The sequence below is a fragment of the Meleagris gallopavo genome, chromosome 3 (genome assembly GCF_905368555.1).
Source record: "Meleagris gallopavo chromosome 3, MGAL_WU_HG_1.1, whole genome shotgun sequence".
Taxonomy (NCBI): Eukaryota; Metazoa; Chordata; class Aves; order Galliformes; family Phasianidae; genus Meleagris; species Meleagris gallopavo.
In genome coordinates this window covers 13,912,071-13,931,030 of record NC_139406.1, presented here as the reverse complement: position 1 = coordinate 13,931,030, position 18,960 = coordinate 13,912,071, and the positions used below count along the sequence as shown (strand labels likewise).

Sequence of the window (18,960 nt, the reverse complement as noted above, 5' to 3'; positions counted from 1 at the left end):
TACTTCGCCACAGCCATGCTTGCCTTTGGATGCTGTCTTGGTTTTGTTAATAAATCATTAGTAATGTTTTTGCCATTGAATGCCTTGTAGTTTCTATTACAGGGACCTTAAACTGCTCGTGGTAAAAGGCAATGGTGAATATATTTCAGAAATTCTATACAGAATATTGCTTAGATTTTTTTCTTTGCCTTTCTTTTTTCCATCCTTAATTTTTAAAATCAGCATCTTAAAAATACATAAAACTACACAATTTATTTCTATATCTAAGCACACCAGAGTGAAATAGAGCTTAAGTCTTCTGTTCAATTTGAGGTTTGTGTCTGTTTTCCCAATTGCATTTTCTTCTGAAAGCTAACATTTTGTTTTGGTGGTGATATGTGACAGGAAATGGGGAGAAGTAGAAATGCAAAAATTCTTGAATTTTGTGGGCAAATCCCCTTTCCTATCTTGCTTAGAGAATGTAAAAAACATTGGCATTAAAGCACTGCTATACTTTTTTTCTCTTTTCTTAAGCACACATGCCCTTTTTCTTTCTTATCTATGATATGTGGTTACATTATTCTAGAAGAGTTTTGAATAGTGAATGGAGCCAAAAAAAGAAATGAGAAAAACAGTTTACAAGTCTGTATACAGAACTATATATCACAATACGTGATTACTTGATTTAATTTCTTTAGCATTAAGCAAAGTATCTTAAAAATAATTGCTAACGTAGATTAAGAAGATAACTATAAAAAAGCTAGTTGGCGTATTTGATGGGAAACCAATTCGTATGCTTGTTTTTATGCCAAAGAGAAAGGAGGATATTATGCAAATTAACATTTATTAAAATTAGATCTTGGTTCAGAGTGTCACAACTAAGTTTTACGTACTATTGAGGCATTCAGTTCTGCTTTCTCACTTAAATCAGGCAGCTGCCTTTTCCATGAGACTCTTATTCTCTGCTTTATAGTTGAATGAGTTGATAGCAAATTAAATGCTAGGAACTTTAAGGGGGAAGAGGAGGAAGAAGGGAGAGGTTGTAAATATTCTTGAATAAGTACTTCTTGGGTAAACTGAGTAAAGCTGGAAGCATAGAACAGAATTGAAGCATTTTTCTCCAATTAGATCCAAGAAACTGTTGGCCTATTCTGAGGATGCTTTGATTATTTTTATTTCTGAAATTCTAACTTTACAATATTATCTTGTTTTCTTTTTTTTTTTTTAAGTGCCAATGTGTACCCAACTTTTTTTTTAACACGTCTTTTTTTTTTTTTTAATGCCTTTTGAGATATCTAGACTTCAAGTTACAAAAATAATTCTATTCTGAAAGTTCCTACTTTATCTTCATAGTGCCATCTGACAGAATGATCTGATTCAGTTGAATCCAGGTCTTCACAGACATTCCCAGCTTGCTTGGAAACTCTGCTGAAATTAGATGAAATGCTACTTGCAGGAAAGTGCAGTAACAGTAACTTCAGGGTGTTTTTCACTTTTTTCTTTTTCCATTGAACATTTCATTCACTGAGATTATTTTTATTTATGGTCAGAAATGAATCATATACTTGTAGAGACGGCAGGAAAGTGCATCTCTTCCTGGCTCACAGGGACAAAATAATTGAGCCATTGAATAGTTCTGTTGTCTTTACAGACATCCAGACACAACTGCTTTTTTGATTTTTTATTTTTAAGTCTTTGGATGTCCATGGAAGTTGTGAAAAAGCTGGGGTGAGTGAGCACTGGCTCATGAAATACAGCAAACTGTGAAAATGTTCTTAACTTTGGGCTCTTCAGGCACTAAGGCTGAACTGCCTGCCATGGACTGGGTTGTATTTCTTCTCCAGCTTATGCTTGACTTTGCCAGATTATGTGAGGGAGAGTTTGGGCTGGTGTGTTCATCTTCCAGAGTTGAGAATCTTTGTTTTACTTGCATTTTACCCTTGCCTACATCACTGTTCAGCCTCAATAAGAAAGAAATAAATGTGTGAAGAGCATTAAGGGAATAATTTGATGGCATCTATGGCATAGCTTCAGCATCCATTCTAGAAAAGTGCTGGAGTCCTCCTGCAGCTGCCTTCTCTACATAGGAAGGCAGTGTTGAAGAAAGCACAACAAACTTTCTGTAAGGTCACCGTCATTTTTTACATTCTTTCATTTTCTTTCTTTTTTTTTTTTTTTTCTTTTTTTTTTTTTCTTCCATGTTTTTCCTAAAATTACCCTGATGACAGCTCCAGAGTTTGTTGAAATCCAGGTTTGGGATTTTGTTTATAGATTTTTATTACTTCTTATCTTCCTGTTTCTTTTGTCTGTTTGCATACAGGCTTAAATTAAAAATTGTAGTTCTTTACTGGGATGTGTGGACACATTAAGCTGATATATGTGCTAGATAACAGGATAGTTAAAAGTGCGGGAGGACTTCATTTTTCCCAGTGTAACTCTTCTTTTTTGTCTTTAAAATGAGAAGTAATTGCACTTATCTCTGGAGCATAATGCTTATCTCCACCATAACTTAATTTTTGTCTAGTGTATTCTAATAAATTATAGATCCTTATTATTTTTCCAACACAGATGCCCATTATGAAATTTGTAGGTCAGATGACTTCATATCTCACACTGTTCTTTAGAAATTATTTTACTGGTTCTACTTTACCCATTAGGTGTTCAGAGAATCCTCTTAACTTCTCAGAGGAGAGGTGCCAAATTATATAAGTATTTAATGTCTTTATCAGTTACTTTCATTTTTCATTGACATTGGCAAAGCTTCGTCACACTTCACAGTTAAATCAGTATTTTGAAAGTTAACATTTGGGGAGTTTATGGATGAATGATAAAACCTTGCAGCCTGTAAAGATAAATCTTGAGTAGCTGCCAGTAGGTAAATGACTAACTTCAATTCGAGCAATTTAACAGCAATCAGTGTGAGGTCAAGTAACTCTGGACAGTGTAGTTTAATATACCGTCTTTTTTTTCCTTTTCTTTTTTTTCAAGTACACCACTGCTGACTTCTCTGCTAGTAATTTAATTTCTTTTAGTACATTTGCAGTAGATTGTGCCCCTCAGAAGTCCGGTAAGGTACTGCCAGGATTTGAAGGAGCTGGGAACATCAACAAATAGAAACGACACTAATGTGAACCAATGGATTATTTGCATTCCAGTGCTTAAGTTATCACTTAATAGTTATAGGCACTGGTGGCAAGGCTGGACTGTGTTATGTTAGACTCAGGAACAAATGTTAATATCTTCAATGTTTTCAAATTCCCAACCATATTTGGTAAATTGTGCTAGTATTGACCCTTGGAGGCTGCCAAGAGTCTTGTTGGCAAAAATGCCACTTTGGTGAAGAAATAGCTTCTACCACAGCTTTATTTGAAGGCTGTCCTCATTTAAAGGGGTATCATCTCTCTTTTCATGACTCAGGTTTTCTCTTTTTTCTTAATTAAATGTGTTGGTCTACTTAATAATGGGTTTAGTGTAAATTACCCTTATGTATTACATGCTTTTCTTTACTTTGAATGTTTTAATCTTTATATAATCCTTTCAGCAGTAAAGAATCCAGTTAATCTGCTCCGCAAACTGTTGTAAATTGTTGTACAAATCCTTCTGACCTGCATGTGAGTGCTGACGCTCTTTAAGAATAGAGTAAAATTAAAAGTTCCTTTGCCTTGCTGAGTGCAGCAGGTCTGACCCAGACGTTTGAAGGGACAAATTCCTGCATGTTTAAATATAGGATGTGTTACCCCAGTCCCGCCGTAGTTGAGTCCAGTTCTGTATCCAACGGCCGCCAGCTTACTGTGCCTACCCAGAAAGGACAAAAATCGTTGAGTGGGCAGCTGTGGAATAAATGCGTCATGGAGGAAATTTCTTCCTCTTTCTCTCTTTTAGAGTTTCCCTTATGCCCTGAAGCATAAGGAGTCCAACCCAAGCTTTTGTGGATTGCTTTTGTGTGTTTTTAAATACAGCTAGTGCTGATCAGACGTTGTAAGGATATTGTCAGTTTTATGTTTACATGCTTTCTGCATATAAAAAATTAAATGTAGAAAGTCTAGGTTTGAATAGCATTGATGTAATAAAGTAAATAATGTAAAACTCTTTTTCTTTAGAAAACATAAGGAACTGGGTTTCATATGTAGAAGCAGAACTGGAAAGACAGTGTATAAGAAGATTTGAGAATATAGTTCTTATTGCTGCACTTGCAGATATCAGATGGAAAACTGCCATTCTTGTCACTATTTCTCGTCAACCGAGAGATTTGGCTAAATGTTTATAAGTCTTCAGGACTGGAAAATCAATCAAAATTATTTTGGAAAGGTGTTGAGGTAAAACATTTTTTTCTTCACGTTCTTAAGAATTGAATCTCCACACAAATAATGTTTCGGACTTATTGCTGCAGCTGCAAAGATCTTGCAGAGATGTCACAACTCGCATCGCCTAAAAGATGTCACGTGCACCTGTTGGAGCTGTCTGTTGAATCACTGCACAAGGAGTGCCTTAATAGTCATCATATTAAAGTACCAAAAAGGTTATGAATAACCTCCAAAGGCCAATGCAATAGCACATGCATGTGCTAAAAGAGAAGAAGAAATGTTGTCTTACAGCAAAATGAATCCTGTGATTCTGTGGCAAATGGAAATCTCTCACATTTCTGTTTTCCCATAGGTACTGATCAGTAGCTGAAATTGCTTTTTTCTGGCTAGGCTACATGTGGGAGTGTTTGCTATATATATGCTTTCCACCTGTCAGTGGACCTCCTTTAGTTTAAAACTTAAGAAAGAGTGTGAAAAACTGTTCAAAAGAAAATTGAATAACTCAGGATTTAGCCCAGTAGTTGTGTAGTTCAGAGATTAGGTAGGTCTGCATAGTGTGCTATCAAATATAGAGTCCTCAAGATTATTATTTTTATTATTATATTGCAAACAATCCTTCATTTCTGTGAGATTTTTAGAGTTAAAATTACAATTAATATTAATTGATGCTGATGTGATTTTTTTAATCTTACACTCTCTTCCATGTATAAAGCTGGAATATGCTTTGTGTACTTCTGTGTACATACATGCACATATAAGCTGCAGATTCTTTCATTAAAAAGGTAAGCAAAGAAACAAAACCAAATTAGCTGATTCTATTCCCAGTAGAGTGCTTGCCATGCCATACTAGCTGCTGATTCACTTTTCAGATCTTGAATGATGACTTCTGCCTTGTCCCCGCTGTGCCTGAGATGAAAGTAGATGAAGCAGATGCTCTTGATCATATGGTGTAATCTGAATCCTTAGATTTCAGTTTGACCTGGCAATATTTCTTATGAAGATTGTCTGTGTAATAGCCAGAGCTGTTAAAGAAGGAGGGGGGGGAGGGGGGAAATAAAATAAAATAAAACCAACCTCACACCATATAAGTGTTGCATATGGGTTTTTGTTGGGTTTTCAAGCTTCTGACACAAATGTCAGTGTGTTATGACTTCGGACATTCATTGCTCTAGCTAGGATGCTTCACTTCAGTAATTCCCAAAATGTAAGCTGCATGCTGGAGCAGTGAATTGAGCAGTGTGTTTCTTGAATGACTTTGCAATGTTCTCTGCAAGCTTGTCTGCTACGCTCATTTAACTGAACATGACTGTGAGCAGCAGTGGCTTCTGGTAAGCATGGTTTTCTTCTGATGGCTGTCAACTGCCCTCAGCAAGAGTCCTGCTCACAAGAGATACCTGCTCTTTCTGGGCCACCTAAGCAGGAAATAAACTCAGTGTGTCTCACTGCTTAGTTTTGTAACGTGACTGGTTTCTGCACAGTGTTTGGACAGGGAGCTAATATTTTCTGTGACTGACTGTCCTGAACTATTTGGAAGAAGACAATAGAGCAGCCATATCTGATGGGAGAGAGAAGTGCGCACAGCCCTATGACGCATGTAGCTAGAAGGTAGCCTATCTATTCATACATGAGCCAGATGTGTAACCAAAGACTTTGTTTGGTCTAAATGCTGTTTGTGCAGAGCAGAGTGACTAACATTTTGCCCTTCCATAGAATCATAGAATGGTTTTGGTTGAAAGGGACCTTTAAGGTCATCTAGTTCCAACCCCCCTGCTACAGGTAGGGACACCTCCCTCTAGGGCAGGGTGCTCAAAGTCCCTTTCAGGCCGTCCTTGAATGCCTTGAGGGAGGGGGCATCCACAACATCTCTGGGCAAACTGTTCCAATGCCTCACCACCCTCCCCATCCCCTTTCAGTTTGCTGAATTGCTTTCTATCACACAGTGGTGTGATTTGACTATACTGTCCTGCGCATCATTTAACAATGCTTTCCAAGTAAATTTGTGTCTCTTTACCTTGGTCTTCAAAGTATGCAACGTAATGTCTTGTTACTACAGATATCCACCAAACATACCAGTCCAGTAATTTGACAGGTAGGCTAAGAAACACAGCAATAGGAAGGGAGATCAGTAGGCATTAGATAAAGATTTTGCACTGCAGGAACGTGTCGGATGGAAAAGCATCCAGAGGGTTACTGAAAGACGAAGACTCAATTTGATCAGAGTAGTGGAGCTGGGAAGGAGCAAATATGAGTGTGTGAGATGTTAATAGTCAGAACAGGCCATTTTTTGAAACATTCAAAGGGAAATGAGATAAAGGCAGCAGTGAAGTGAGGGAAGGAGTCGGAAAGTCAGAAGTAGTCAGAGAGAAACAGTAAGATATAATTAATGAAGATCTAGTTGTAACATAATGAGGGTGACTAAGTTTTAATCAGGCAGAGGAAAGTGGCAGACAAGTTTAATTTGTGAAGAGCTTGTTTTTTGCTTTGCTCATAATACGGAAGTTGCAGGCACTTGAGCCGTGCAGAATGCAGACAGTGATTGTCCTCGGACTATTGGCAAGGGACACCCATGAGCAGGGGAGAGGCCTTATTCTGTTCTTTATGTGTTCACTGAGCCTTGTGACTTTACAATGTCCTGACTGGTAGTTCAGAACAACCAAAATATAAAATGTAAATTCTGAACGCTGTAATTATCTATTTACGTTACCATTCCTTCCATCCAAGACATGGTCACCTACCCTTCCTCCAAAGCCCTGCTTTTTTCAGCTTGCTGTTAAGTTCAGCTTTTAAAGTACAAGCAGCTCAAAATAAAGTTCAGAGATCAGTTTCACTCACCTCAGTGAGTGCATTTGTCTCACTTGAGGCTCTTTGTCAGAAAACAGAAGAGCCTGAGGAGTTTCTGCCCTCACTTGTAGTATTCCAATAATATTAGACTGAATAGACACCATTGTACCATTAGTCATTTTAACCCCAGATTAGAAGAGGATTGCTAAAGAAAGCTGTTTTGTTTTCCTTGATTACTGGGAGATCGGATGTTGGGAAAAAGCAGGCATGATGATTCAAGAGAAGATGTTTAAAAATATGACTAAATTTTATGAGTCTAACTGGAAATTATTATCCTGATGAAAAGTACCTTTGAGGAATATGAGGTTACCCAACGTATTATGACTTGTTACATTCATGGTGGATTTCTGCCCAGTGTTAAAGTAAATAGATAAGAAATGAAGTGAATCTTGAGAATGAAATTAAAAATACTCATGATTTACTTAACCCAAAAAGTTTACGTATCGATCTCTTTGCCTTTTTGCTTTTCTGAGCTTCCAGGGAATACTCTAGTTTTGCTTTCAAACTTCCCATTGAGACTTGAATTTTGTTTTGCTTTGATTGTAATTCTTTTAAAAAGAAAGCTGAGTGGCCTATGCATTCTCACAACTGTGACGAAGTGCTCTAAGGAGGGCACCAAAGATCCTGAGACTAGCAACAAAAATCATGGCTCTGTGTTTTTGCTGAAGAAGATGAAATCTGCATTCTGACACTAGTGACTTCTTGTCAAACAGTTGAGTTGATAGCCACCTAGTTTTAGAAGCTGCCACTTCAAGAAAAACCCTCTGACTCTTTCCTATTTGCCCATTCTGTCTAATGCGAGCTGCAGCCTTACCTCACCCCAGTCTGGTTTTGTCTAAAAATGCCTTCCCTTTGGAGTATAGCAGTTTTTAAAAGTTAGAACAACAGCGTAAGTCATTCATCAGTGTCCATAATTTGATTGACGATTTATTACATTAATGCAGTAAAATGATCCTCAACACAGTATTCAGAGTTCTGCTATGTAACTTCAGAGAAGATCGGCAGCATGGCAGAAACACATGGGAAGAAAAGCAAACCTTGACAAAGATGAAGTGATGCCAGAAAAAAAATAAAAAAGGACAAGGTGCCAGAAGATTGATGAAATGTCAGGTAGTTAGTAAAAATTGGCAAATAAACATATTATTGGAAGATTGTTGTATTATTATATAGAGACTTAAACATATTGCCTTTTATTTCCCAAGTAACTGAGAAGTACCTATAAAGCAATTTTGGAAGACACATTATTGTGCTGTAGCTATTTATAAAGGTTTTTCTATCATTCCAATGTAACTTGTACTTCCCACATTTTAAAACAATCACAATATGCAGATTCAGACTTGGAAATAGGAACCTTTCCTGATAGAGAAAACATTTATGTACATTTCTATACTTGGTTTGTCCCTGCGACATGACAACACAGTATAGGTGTATTAAAGCCAAACAATTTAGCACTGCACACTAGTTGCATTAAAAGTCTGATGTGGGGTCAGAAGCACAAGTTAAATGTCGTGGATGATGTCACCGTGCAATTAGAGGCTGAGGCTCACACCGCTCCATGCAGGTACTTTTCCCTCTAGCTATCTGGAATAACAGACTTGCTATAGTACAGCTGTGGCTGCTGAGGAATGCTAAAGCACAGTCTGACTATCAAATAAGAATGTGTGTGGCAGAGAGAGCTCTCATTGCTCTGCTACATGTCTTGTGCTGTGGGGGAGCCTTGGCCTGGGCGGCTCTGAGTGACTGCCTTTGAATGAGTGGCTGACATCTGCTTTTTTACCCTCTCCTCCCCTCCTGAAATAGTGCAGCCACGGCCAGCTGGGGCAGCACATTGTGTTTTCTCAGTGTCACCCACTCATTCCCACTGATTAATTCTGTCTTTCAGCAGGCTTAGTGGCATGGTGCTCTCAGGGCTGCAAGTACAGCCAGAAGGGGAATGGCTGGGCCTTCAGCAAGCAACATCACTCCCCTTGGCCATTTGGCCTCTTTTATTGCTTGGCAGTCCTGCAGAGCAATCATTTAATCATCCTGCTCCTAGTTCCCTCTCTCACCTCTTCTATCCCCCCCATCTCCAGCACAGAGCATCCACTAATCATCACCAGGTTTTTTAACTGTCATGCACTGTCACTGCATGCCCTGGAATGGAAACACACAGTCTAGACGTACCTCGTGTGATCCTTGCTGTGATTGGCACAGGAGCTTAGATTTAGTGCAGCCTGAATTCATTTATCTGAATGCCACTAGAAACGTAGGAGAGGGCTCATGAGAATAGAGGGATATGCTTACTTTTCAATGGGATGCAAAGAAGAAAACGTCAGATAGCTCCCAAGTGAAGTAATTCGTTACAGAAAGCCAAGGATTGATCTCTAGAAGCTGGTCAGAGCCCCAGAGCTTGGGTCTGGCACTGAACTTTCTGAGATTCTGATTGAAGTCAAAGTGATAATTTTTTTGTTTATTTTTCTATTAAGAACAATTGAAATAGCTGTTACAAAGAGTAATCTGGCTACCAACTGGAAAGGAGCTCCAGCTTCCACAAGGTTCAGGTCTGTTCCAGTCTGTTCCAGAACAGCAGTTGTGTATGCAAGCAGCAAGATTTCAGTTGCAGTACCAGCTAGCAATGGTGCAGCTCTCCCAGCTTCTTGTAGGCCCAAAGACTTATCCACAGAACAGCCTTGAACTGCACTTCCCCCGTGGCAAAGTCATGCAGTTGCCTCACTCCCTTCATTCCCAGCAACTTGCAGGAGAGAAATGCAAACTGCAAACATGTAAACAGCCGTTGGGCGAAGGGGAGGAAGCTTCATGTAACAGAATAGGCTGCCAAATTCATCGCTGCCATGTGTGCTGTGTAATGCTTGTCATCTCAAGTGAGTCATTAAGAGGTTCCCCCCTAATGGTACTTTGAAGTGCTGTGACAGCTTGAGAGCATCTATAAATTGCCACAAACAGCCTTCATACTGTGTTAGCTAATTGCTTGCTCTTTGACTTATTAGGAGTCACTGAGTTAAATAATTTGTCACATGTGTGGCTCATAATAAATAATGTGACTAGCCAGTTTGTGAGCTGTTTTGGTAATATATAGTGCCCTTTTTGAATGTTGTCACAAGCAGCTAACAAATAAGACTCTGTGATTATCAGAACTTTGTGAAAATAATAAGGCGTGACAAGGCAGCAGGTTTAAAAAACAAGCATCTGCTGAGATATAATGAAAATTACATTAATTTCTTCTTCAGATTTACCGTATAATGATTATCATTTTACTTTCTGGTAGTCCATTAGAAGTAAGTAGAGTTTTATAGTAGACTAATTTATGTAGAAAGAGTAATAAAGGGAAAAGGTTGCTGAAAATACTGTGCATCCTCTGATGCAGTTTGCAATGAGTATCCTCTCTACAAATTATGAGTAATTTCTGAAACATGTTGCTTGTGGATTTTTTAAAAAGAAATCTGATAGCTTTCTCAGCAGCTTATCTAGGCATTTTTTCTCATCGTCAGCCTTGGTCCTTATAGCATTATTCAGGTGGTGCACCTCCATGAACATGCCTGTTGGGTGCTAGGCTATTCAACTGGTAAGCGCAAACGTGGTACTGTTGCAGGCAGTTGTGCACAAGTGATGTTTGAGAAGCCTTTAGAAAGAATGTGGTAAAGCGATGACGTCTACATTAACACCCTCTTGACATCTTCAGTTAAATAGGAGTCTTGTCTGATTTTTGTGTGTGAGGAGAGTCCCCAGAGTTTTCATAAGAAGCAAATGTGGCTTCTCTCACAGCTAAAGGGTGACTTCTTCCCAAGGGACAGGACTTGTCATGCACACTTGAGTTGTGGCATAGACTGGATCACTGAACTATAGAATCATCTTTTCCCACCATTGTGCTAAAAGAAGAGTGATGAGTGGTGTTTGGTAAAACATACCAGTCCCTTACAAGTCCGATCCTGCAGTCATTCTGGGCTATTATATTCCTGTTATTTGAACTTTGAGGTGCTTATGCTGTTAAACTTGTTCCCAGTTTGGCAGTCGCTTTGTTTTCAGTCCTGTTGATTCAACAGAGCCCACATACAATTGCTTCATGTGAGAGAAGCCCCCTTTAACTGTCTCTGCCGGGCATTTCAGTGTTCCCACAGCTCTTTCTGAAAATGCACTTCAAAGCCAGGCAGCAAGCAATTCAAACCAGCAAAAGACCTCCAGACTCGGGGCTTGCTTACAGTTCATCATCCTCTCACCTCTCCCACCGTGTAGGTGTTTTCTGACCGGTTGGGTGAGGAGAAGTGACTCAGATGTGCTGTTTCATCAAGAGGGCAAGTTGCTGATGGATTGTGCATATCAGTTTTGGCAGGGGTGAGGAATTAAAAGGGGCTAATATTTACCATCCTCAGCCTTAATTTATTAGGAGATGTTTTTGCTACCTACTGCAGATCACTGGGGTAAGTTGGAGCCTCAAGTGACAATCAGTGCTATAGGCACTTGCACCTCTGTCCTCAGCATTCCCAGTGAGCCCCTGAGCCCACAGATCTGCTGCCTATTTAATTGTGCCTTTTATCTCTTTCCCATGGAAAATTGCGAAATGTGTTTTGTTTGTACTGATGCACAAGGGCTTGGAGAATTAATATGAGAATCTTCTGTGGGATCTTTTCTGCTAGGCCAGGATCTTATCTAATTTTTGAGGGCTTTGAGAGCTCAATGCTATTTTGAGACAAGGCTCCAATCCACCCTGGTGACAACTAATGGGCACTTGTTTTCCCAGTGACAGCCTTGCTCATGTTTTTTCCTTGAGCCTTGCAGAATTCAAGTACAAGGTGTGGGTCTTTTCTCATTAAAGTAACTTTTAATCTGCTCCACTCAGACAGAGGAACTGAGGCTGCATTTTAAAATTTGAATCAAATAGAATAATGAAAACAGATTTCTTCACATCATTAACAGACAGACTCATTAGGTAGGAGTGAAATGCTGGAGCTCCTGAAGTGAGTGAGATCAAAATTTCTTCCAATGTGGTCTGAGTTTATTTAAGACTTTGCTTTTATTTTATCTTCTTATAGTTTGGCAAAAAGCCCACTTCCAAACATTCCAGACTTACTTGTATTTATGAAGGAACTTTCCATAATTTCATTATTTGAGCAAGTAAACAAACATAACCGTGGTTAATAGTCCAGCTCATGGGTGTCAAATTTTTGGCTTTCCTGGGCCAAATTGAGTGAAGAAAAATTGTCTTGGGCTGAACATAAAAATATATTATGTAGCTAATGTGTATAAGTAACAAAACATTTTAATTTTTCTTAAGGATTTTCTTAAAACAAAAAAATAAAGCAACAAAAACACAAAATGGGAGGTATATTTGACCCTGTTTTTATAAAACTAATGCATCAGTCTGGTTCAGTGGCAGAGGTTGCTGCTGTTGCTGAGTTCTTAAGGTGTTCGTCAGAGATTGTTGGTGAAATTTTATTTCCTATGCTTCATCTTTGAAAATAGTAGTTTACAAATGTGAAAATTACTATTTGCACAGGGAGGTTGTGGATGTCCCCCTCCTGAAGGCGTTCAAGGCCAGCCTGAAAGGGGCTTTGAGCACCCTGGTCTAGACAGATGTGTCCCTGCCTATAGCATTAGGGTTGGAACAAGACGATCTTAAAGGTTCCTTTCAACCCAAACCATTCTATGATTCTACCATTCTGCAATTCTGTGGAAAAGTGATGATGTGAATAAGATGCGATTGTGAAGCGAGGGATGATTTTCTCTGATAAGAGAGGACTTGTTAAAGTCTCAAAAGAGGCAGGATCAAATTTTTTGAGTTAAATATCTAATTGCAGATCTATACATTCAATTTGAAAATTCACGGGTAACATATTTATGTTGAATGACAATAAAGTTGCAAGTATACCAAAAAATTGATGATTTTTTTGGCAATCTCAAAGCCTATTCTCAAATTCCTTTATCAAAATGGAAAGCACGGCTGCATATTTTTCCACTGTTCATAGGGGTGTCTTTATCCAGCATATCAAAATGCATACAATTATTTGTGTTAACTTGAGTTAGCACTGCTCTTCCTCATTGTCCTGGTTTCAGCTGAGCCAGCATTAGTAGCACACACAGCTTGGCAGGGGAGGGCTGCACTGTGGTATGTCAGGTCACATGTGGTCCATGGGCCATGGGTTGGACATGCCTGTGCTATCTGGTTTGTATTTGCAAAGTGCTATTCCAAATTTGATAATTTTGACAACAATGATTCCATCCTTATTTCACAGACTTTTGTGAGATCTATGGTAATGTCTGGTTCTAAATGAGAAACATCTTTAACCAAACCATAGCATTTCCAGCTCATTTTTCTCATTGATTAGGTGTGTGTGCTTTTTTTGTTTTTCTTAAAATCATGGCACTGCAGTTGAGCATTTTCTGCAGCTGGGCCACTTGCTCAGATATAAGCTGTCCCATCTAAAAGCCTCCCAGGTAACGGAGTTTTTATCTTCAGACTGACTAACCTGAAGTCTGAAGGGAAGGGAACATCACAGCTCAGTGACTAAAATCAAACAAAATAGTTTGTGGCCCAGATTTTGGCAGTGGGAGAGTAATTTAGCCAAGTCCTGGTGATTGAATTATGATTAGAGGAACATGAGGTCTATATTCTGCTTTTTGGGGCCCGTGCATGTTGTGTTAGCACTGTCATGAGTGCTGAATTATGGTCATGGAAATAAAATTGCATTTCTACACTCTCCTCCAGGACCAGAAGAGGGGGAAAGCAGCATGGGTAGGGACAGCAACACCAACAGCCTTGTCAATAACACAGAGACTTTTTCTTCTTCATTGTAAGATATTTATTCAATGTTTATTTTGTCTGCAAGCAGCAGGCTGAGAGGTAGATGTCGTCCTCCCAGCCCGCCGGAGCCGTGCTCTGACGGCAGTGTGGTGCCGGCCTAGCGCCGCCGCCGGGGCCGCCTCTTGCGGGGCGGGGGTGAGTCCTGGCGGCTGCTGCTGGCCTTCCTCTTCGGGGGGCGCCGGTGCCCCCCACACGAGCGGTCCCTGCCCTGGGCGGAGGGGCCCGCTGCCGCCGCCTGCCCTGGCTCCTCCTGCGGCTCCTCTTCTGAGGGCACAGTGGCGGTGCTGGGGTGCCCGGGTCCCTCTGTAGAGCTGCCAGGCAGCTCCTCGGTGTTGGGCCCTGCCGGGCTGGTGGAGCGACCTGGGCCCAAGGCGGGAGGCTCCTGATAGGAGGCACTGGTGATGACGCTGGCTGCAGGGCTGTCCTCCCGTCCTCCAGCAGCATGGCTGTCCTGGTGGTCCAGCTCGTGGCGGATCGTGGGGCCGTACAGGGCTGCAGCGGTGCTGATGAGCCTTCTCACGAAGGGCACCACATCGCCATTGGTGATCAGCTGCAGCTCCCGCACCAAGGCCTCCTCGTCCAGTCCATGCTGACACAGGAAGTTCATGGTGGTCCACTGTCCCGCATAGACTTCCCACCAGTCATCACTGGACTCCTGCTGGATCTCCTCCTGCAGCCATTGGAGCAGGGGTTCGAGGTCTTCGGGATGTTCCCTGAAAAATGCAGCCCAGACCTCGGCTGGGAAGCTGTGCTCGGGTGGGACGAGCACCGGCTCTGCAGGCCCCTGCTCGTCCTGCAGGCCTTGATCTGAGTGCGCTGCGGGCTGCGGGACAGCACACTCAAGGTAGTCATCATCCGACCTCACTGAGTATCGGATGGTGGATATTTCGTGCCCGCATACGGCACAACTCGGCCTCTTCTTCGCCCACCAGATGGCACAACCGTAGCACAGCTGGTGTTGGCAGGGGGTCACGTAGGTGACATCTTCCCGAATTTGCCCGCAGATGGGGCAGATCCATTCGGATGCCACGTCCATGGCCCCGGGCTGTGCGGTGGGCTGGGGAGAGCTGAGGTCGGGAAGCTGCTCCCCTCACAGGTGCTGCAGCAAGCAGAAGGTGTTACGAACTGCAAAAGAGAAAGAGAGTTCATGGTCACTCGCTGCCCTCAGTCCCTCAGCAGCAAACCCTCCCGGTCCCTGTTCCCCACCAGCTGCTGCAGGGGCCATGATGTCCTGCACCACTCACCTCTGCCGCTACAAGCGCACCCTGTGCAGCCCCAGCTGCCCGAGGTGGGCAGGGCTGGGGGAAACGCTGCTGATACTGTGGGACGAGCACCAAGAACTGGCGCCAGCAGCCCCACAGCTCAACGCAACCAACTCGCTCAGTGCTCCAAGTCTCGCAGCAATGCTCAACTGGAGTCCAGGCACGAGTGCACGCTGGCCTCTGCGAAGCCTGAATCTCTACAGGGAGGGTTAGCGAGGTCACAGTCATCTCCGTTGCTGACATCACAACCCCTTGGTTGGTGACCTCACCGACCATCACTGCATGTACTGGGGCCCCAGCCTGGGCCTCCATTGTCCTCCATCATTCCATGATTTTCCTTTGTAATGGTGGTGTATTTGGGGAAATGAAAATTGTACTTGTTTACACTGCACTTTTCTCATTTGACAATTATCAGTCTGCCATGAATTACTTACGCTTTTTGTATCATGGCGAGATACTTTTTTGCCTATTCTGGTGTGGGTGCAATACAAAGTGGTGGTGGTCTCTATGTCAGGCTTGTTTTTTGTACCAAGTGCTCACAGCAGGGTGTTTGCTCACACTTTCCAGTGCAACCTACACTAATAGACCTCCTTTTGTAGGGAGTTGGACTGTAGTGTAAAATAGCATTTTGTAGCTGAGAATATGCTCTATGTGAGAGTGTTGTCGTGCTCTTTGTATTTGTTGCAATTTCCATGGAAATAAATAGGAAGCATTACTCTCAGAGTGAGCTATGTATTATTAAGAAGGATTTGTATGGGCACCTTAATTAACAGGATAGGAACTTATGTTGAGTTGGTGTCATAGGATGCAATGACAAAGCTAGATATGTTCGATATGTGTCAGTGGATGCTGTTGCAGCTGGTCTGGGGACCAGCTCCTCATAGTTGCTGTAGGCCCATACTGAACAGATGATAACTGCACGCCCCCTTCTTTGCAGTGTGGACACTGTGACCTGCTGTTATTGCACAGCTGGGTGCAGTGGAAACAAAACTGGTGGCAGCATGACATGGTACATGCCATGCTGTCACAGTTCTCCAAACCTATGGGGCTGTGGGTGACTAAGTCACCTCCATGCTTCCACCAGTTGCGGTGGGTATCGGGGAGCAGGAGATGCAATGTGTTCCCTAGCCAAGATGCTGTGACAGCAGTTGTCATGCTGGAAGAGGACTAGAGACCCCATGGGCATGGGCCGGCCTGGGGAGGGTTCCTCAAGAATCCCCCCCCTCCCCAGATGCCGCTTAAGGCATTGCCACGCTGCCTACCTGCGCTGCTGCACGCGCCTCTCCGCAATGTCCCGGCTGCCTGCTGCCAGCAGGGTCGGGGTACGGCACAAATGGCTCTGAGACGGCGTCTGAGAGCTGCGCTAGCAGCACCCAGAGCACGTTCCAGCTCCAAAGCTCGCCCTGTCCACACTCCAGTCCTCGCACACACGCTCGGTCGGAGGCTAGGCACGAACTGCCGGGCCGGTCTGCCGCGCCCGCGTTAAAGCAGCGTGGGCCAGGCAGTCACAGTGCATCGCGCGGAGACGTCACAAACCACGGCTTGGCCGTGTCGCCAGTCCTCACCTTCACTGGGTGACATCACCGCCTGTCCCACAGCGATGTCGCCATCCATTGCTTGGTCATCAACGTGCGCCGGCCTCACCTGCTGCACGTGTGCCAGCAGCACCGCAGCCCCAGCACACGTTCCTGGGCTTTCCCCAGCGCCGCTGCCCACTCCATTCCTCCCCCCCAATCTCGTGTGCTCAGTGTCAGTGATTCACACCAATCACCGGCACCTGGGCCGTGTCCTCCCACAGGCCCATTGAGTGGCTCAGGTCATGGCATGCAGCTCCAGGCACGTACAGCAAGAAGGTTTACTCAATAGAAGTTCACGCTTCCTTCTGTCTCTTGCACTAGATGATCTTGGAGACCTTTTCCAGCTTTAATGATTCCATGATTCTATGCTACCCACTTGCAAGATTGCTGTTGAGTGAACCTTTCACTTCAGTGGAACTTAATATCATGCTGCTGTCCTCGACGTTGATTCCTTAACTTAAGCATTTATTCAGCATTTCTTCATTTAAGCATTTATTTTTTTCTATTGTATATTAAGTGCTGTGGTCTGGTCTACTGAAAAGCCAGCCACTATAGAAAGAGTATAGGGCTACTAATTAGCTTGGGCAGTATAGCAAAAAGGGACCATGTTTGTCTAGAATAGAGAACTAGAATTACTAATAGGTTTTCATTACTGAGATCCTGAGTTGTCACTGGGGCAACTCTCTGTGCTTGTCAAAGTGCCATGGAATTAACTGGCCACCAGTGAACAGGTTGCGTGCCTTGGCTGAAAATGGCCATCTACACGAGATTGCAGGGCAGTCCCAGCTGTTGATGTGGTTCCAACTCCTCCTTGAGGAGGAGTCTCAGTTGAAGTTCCTACGTTTCACCATACTTTGTTGGATCTTGGCCTTGATGAAAGCATTTCAGTACGCAACCCAAGGCACCTTTGCTAACTGTTCATGAAGAAGCTTTTTATAACTGTCTTTTCTGGACCAAAGGTACTTTTGTTGGAAATTGTTTTTATTCTGAAGCTCCCAGTTTGATAGTAGTCATATTAAGCTGTTCTCAGTTTTGAAAATTCATGGCTAGCTGCCTGTGGATGAGGCGAGAAAAGAGGCATTTACCCGGGCTGTGGGAATACACCTAATAATCCAGATATCTGTATTTGCTTTAATGTGTTCTGTCATATTTGTTAGCTTAACAGGACTAGGTTAGTCCCTTTCCACCCTCTGTAACCTGGGAAACAGCACCAAGTGTGTTCTTAGGGAACTTAGCACATTGAAGATTTGGTGTCCTTTTGTGGTGGGTCTCCATGTGTTCAGTTTTTGTTAAACCCCAGCAGTTTGTTTGGTAGAGACATGTTTATGGCATTCAATTAATTAATAAATAACATGTTTTAGTCCTGAACTCTGTCTTCTGCAGCTGAATCTTTTGAGTTTACACAAAGCTCAGAAATTCGACTGGTTTCTATTAATGTATCCTACCGTAAGACCCTTATGTGTAGATTTCATCTGTGTATCTTCAGCAAAATACTAAAACATGTAACTTGTTATGTGGCTAAAATAAACTGTCTTTGAGGCAGAAGAATTAAAGTTAGAGATCCTCCTCAATAATCAAGCTCAGATAATGCATCCAAGTATATGCAAAAGTCAAGACCTTTGGAGATTTTTGCATATATTACCCTATTTATATCTGCTGTTAATGTACATCTAATAATGTGATGTGCTTTAGTGATATGCTCACTAGAACTCATTTTTATTTATGCATTTTTTCTTTCCTATTACTCTGACAGGCACAGTTAAAAGAACAGCAAACAGATCTGCCCTCAAACTCCATGCAAAATATTTGTATAAAGAAAACTGTTGTTACAGTGATAATACAGGCTAGCAGTTTGCATCACTGAAGAAACTTTGCCCTTTAGTTGAAAAAGCCCTTAAAAGAGCAGTAACAAATTTCATTTTTGCTAAAATATTCTAACTTTCTTTCCTCTTCCAAGAGGATACAAGGTATGCTGCTCTTCTACAGTTCAGCTTTCCTCAAAGATTCACTTTTCTGCATGAAAAACTTTTTCTCTCAGCAAGTGGTCAGGCACTGGAATGGCTGCCCAGGGAGGTGGTGGAGTCGCTGTCCCTGGCAGTGTTCAAGAGGCATCTGGATGAGGAGCTACGAGATATGGTTTAGTGCTTGTGGTAGCAGTGGTAATGGGAGGAAGGTTGGAATAGATGATCTTGTAGGTCATT

The 18,960-nt window shown here is 42.2% G+C and overlaps 2 protein-coding genes across 3 annotated transcripts in view; one reads left to right on the top strand and one right to left on the bottom strand.

Annotated features, from left to right (window-relative positions):
* The window catches only part of GMDS (GDP-mannose 4,6-dehydratase), a 393,306-nt gene that overhangs the window by 198,155 nt on the left and 176,191 nt on the right, over window positions 1-18,960 (top strand). The gene's annotated exons all lie outside the window — the stretch shown is intronic.
* Window positions 14,018-14,979, bottom strand: LOC146544613 (uncharacterized). The gene has a single exon (XM_085219919.1). The coding sequence runs from the start codon at window positions 14,954-14,956 to the stop codon at window positions 14,018-14,020; it is 939 nt and encodes a 312-aa protein (XP_085076045.1). The 5' UTR covers window positions 14,957-14,979.

Bases quoted from the DNA above. Each gene is read 5' to 3' on its own strand.
- LOC146544613 (XM_085219919.1), bottom strand. From the start codon at position 14,956: ATGGACGTGGCATCCGAATGGATCTGCCCCATCTGCGGGCAAATTCGG.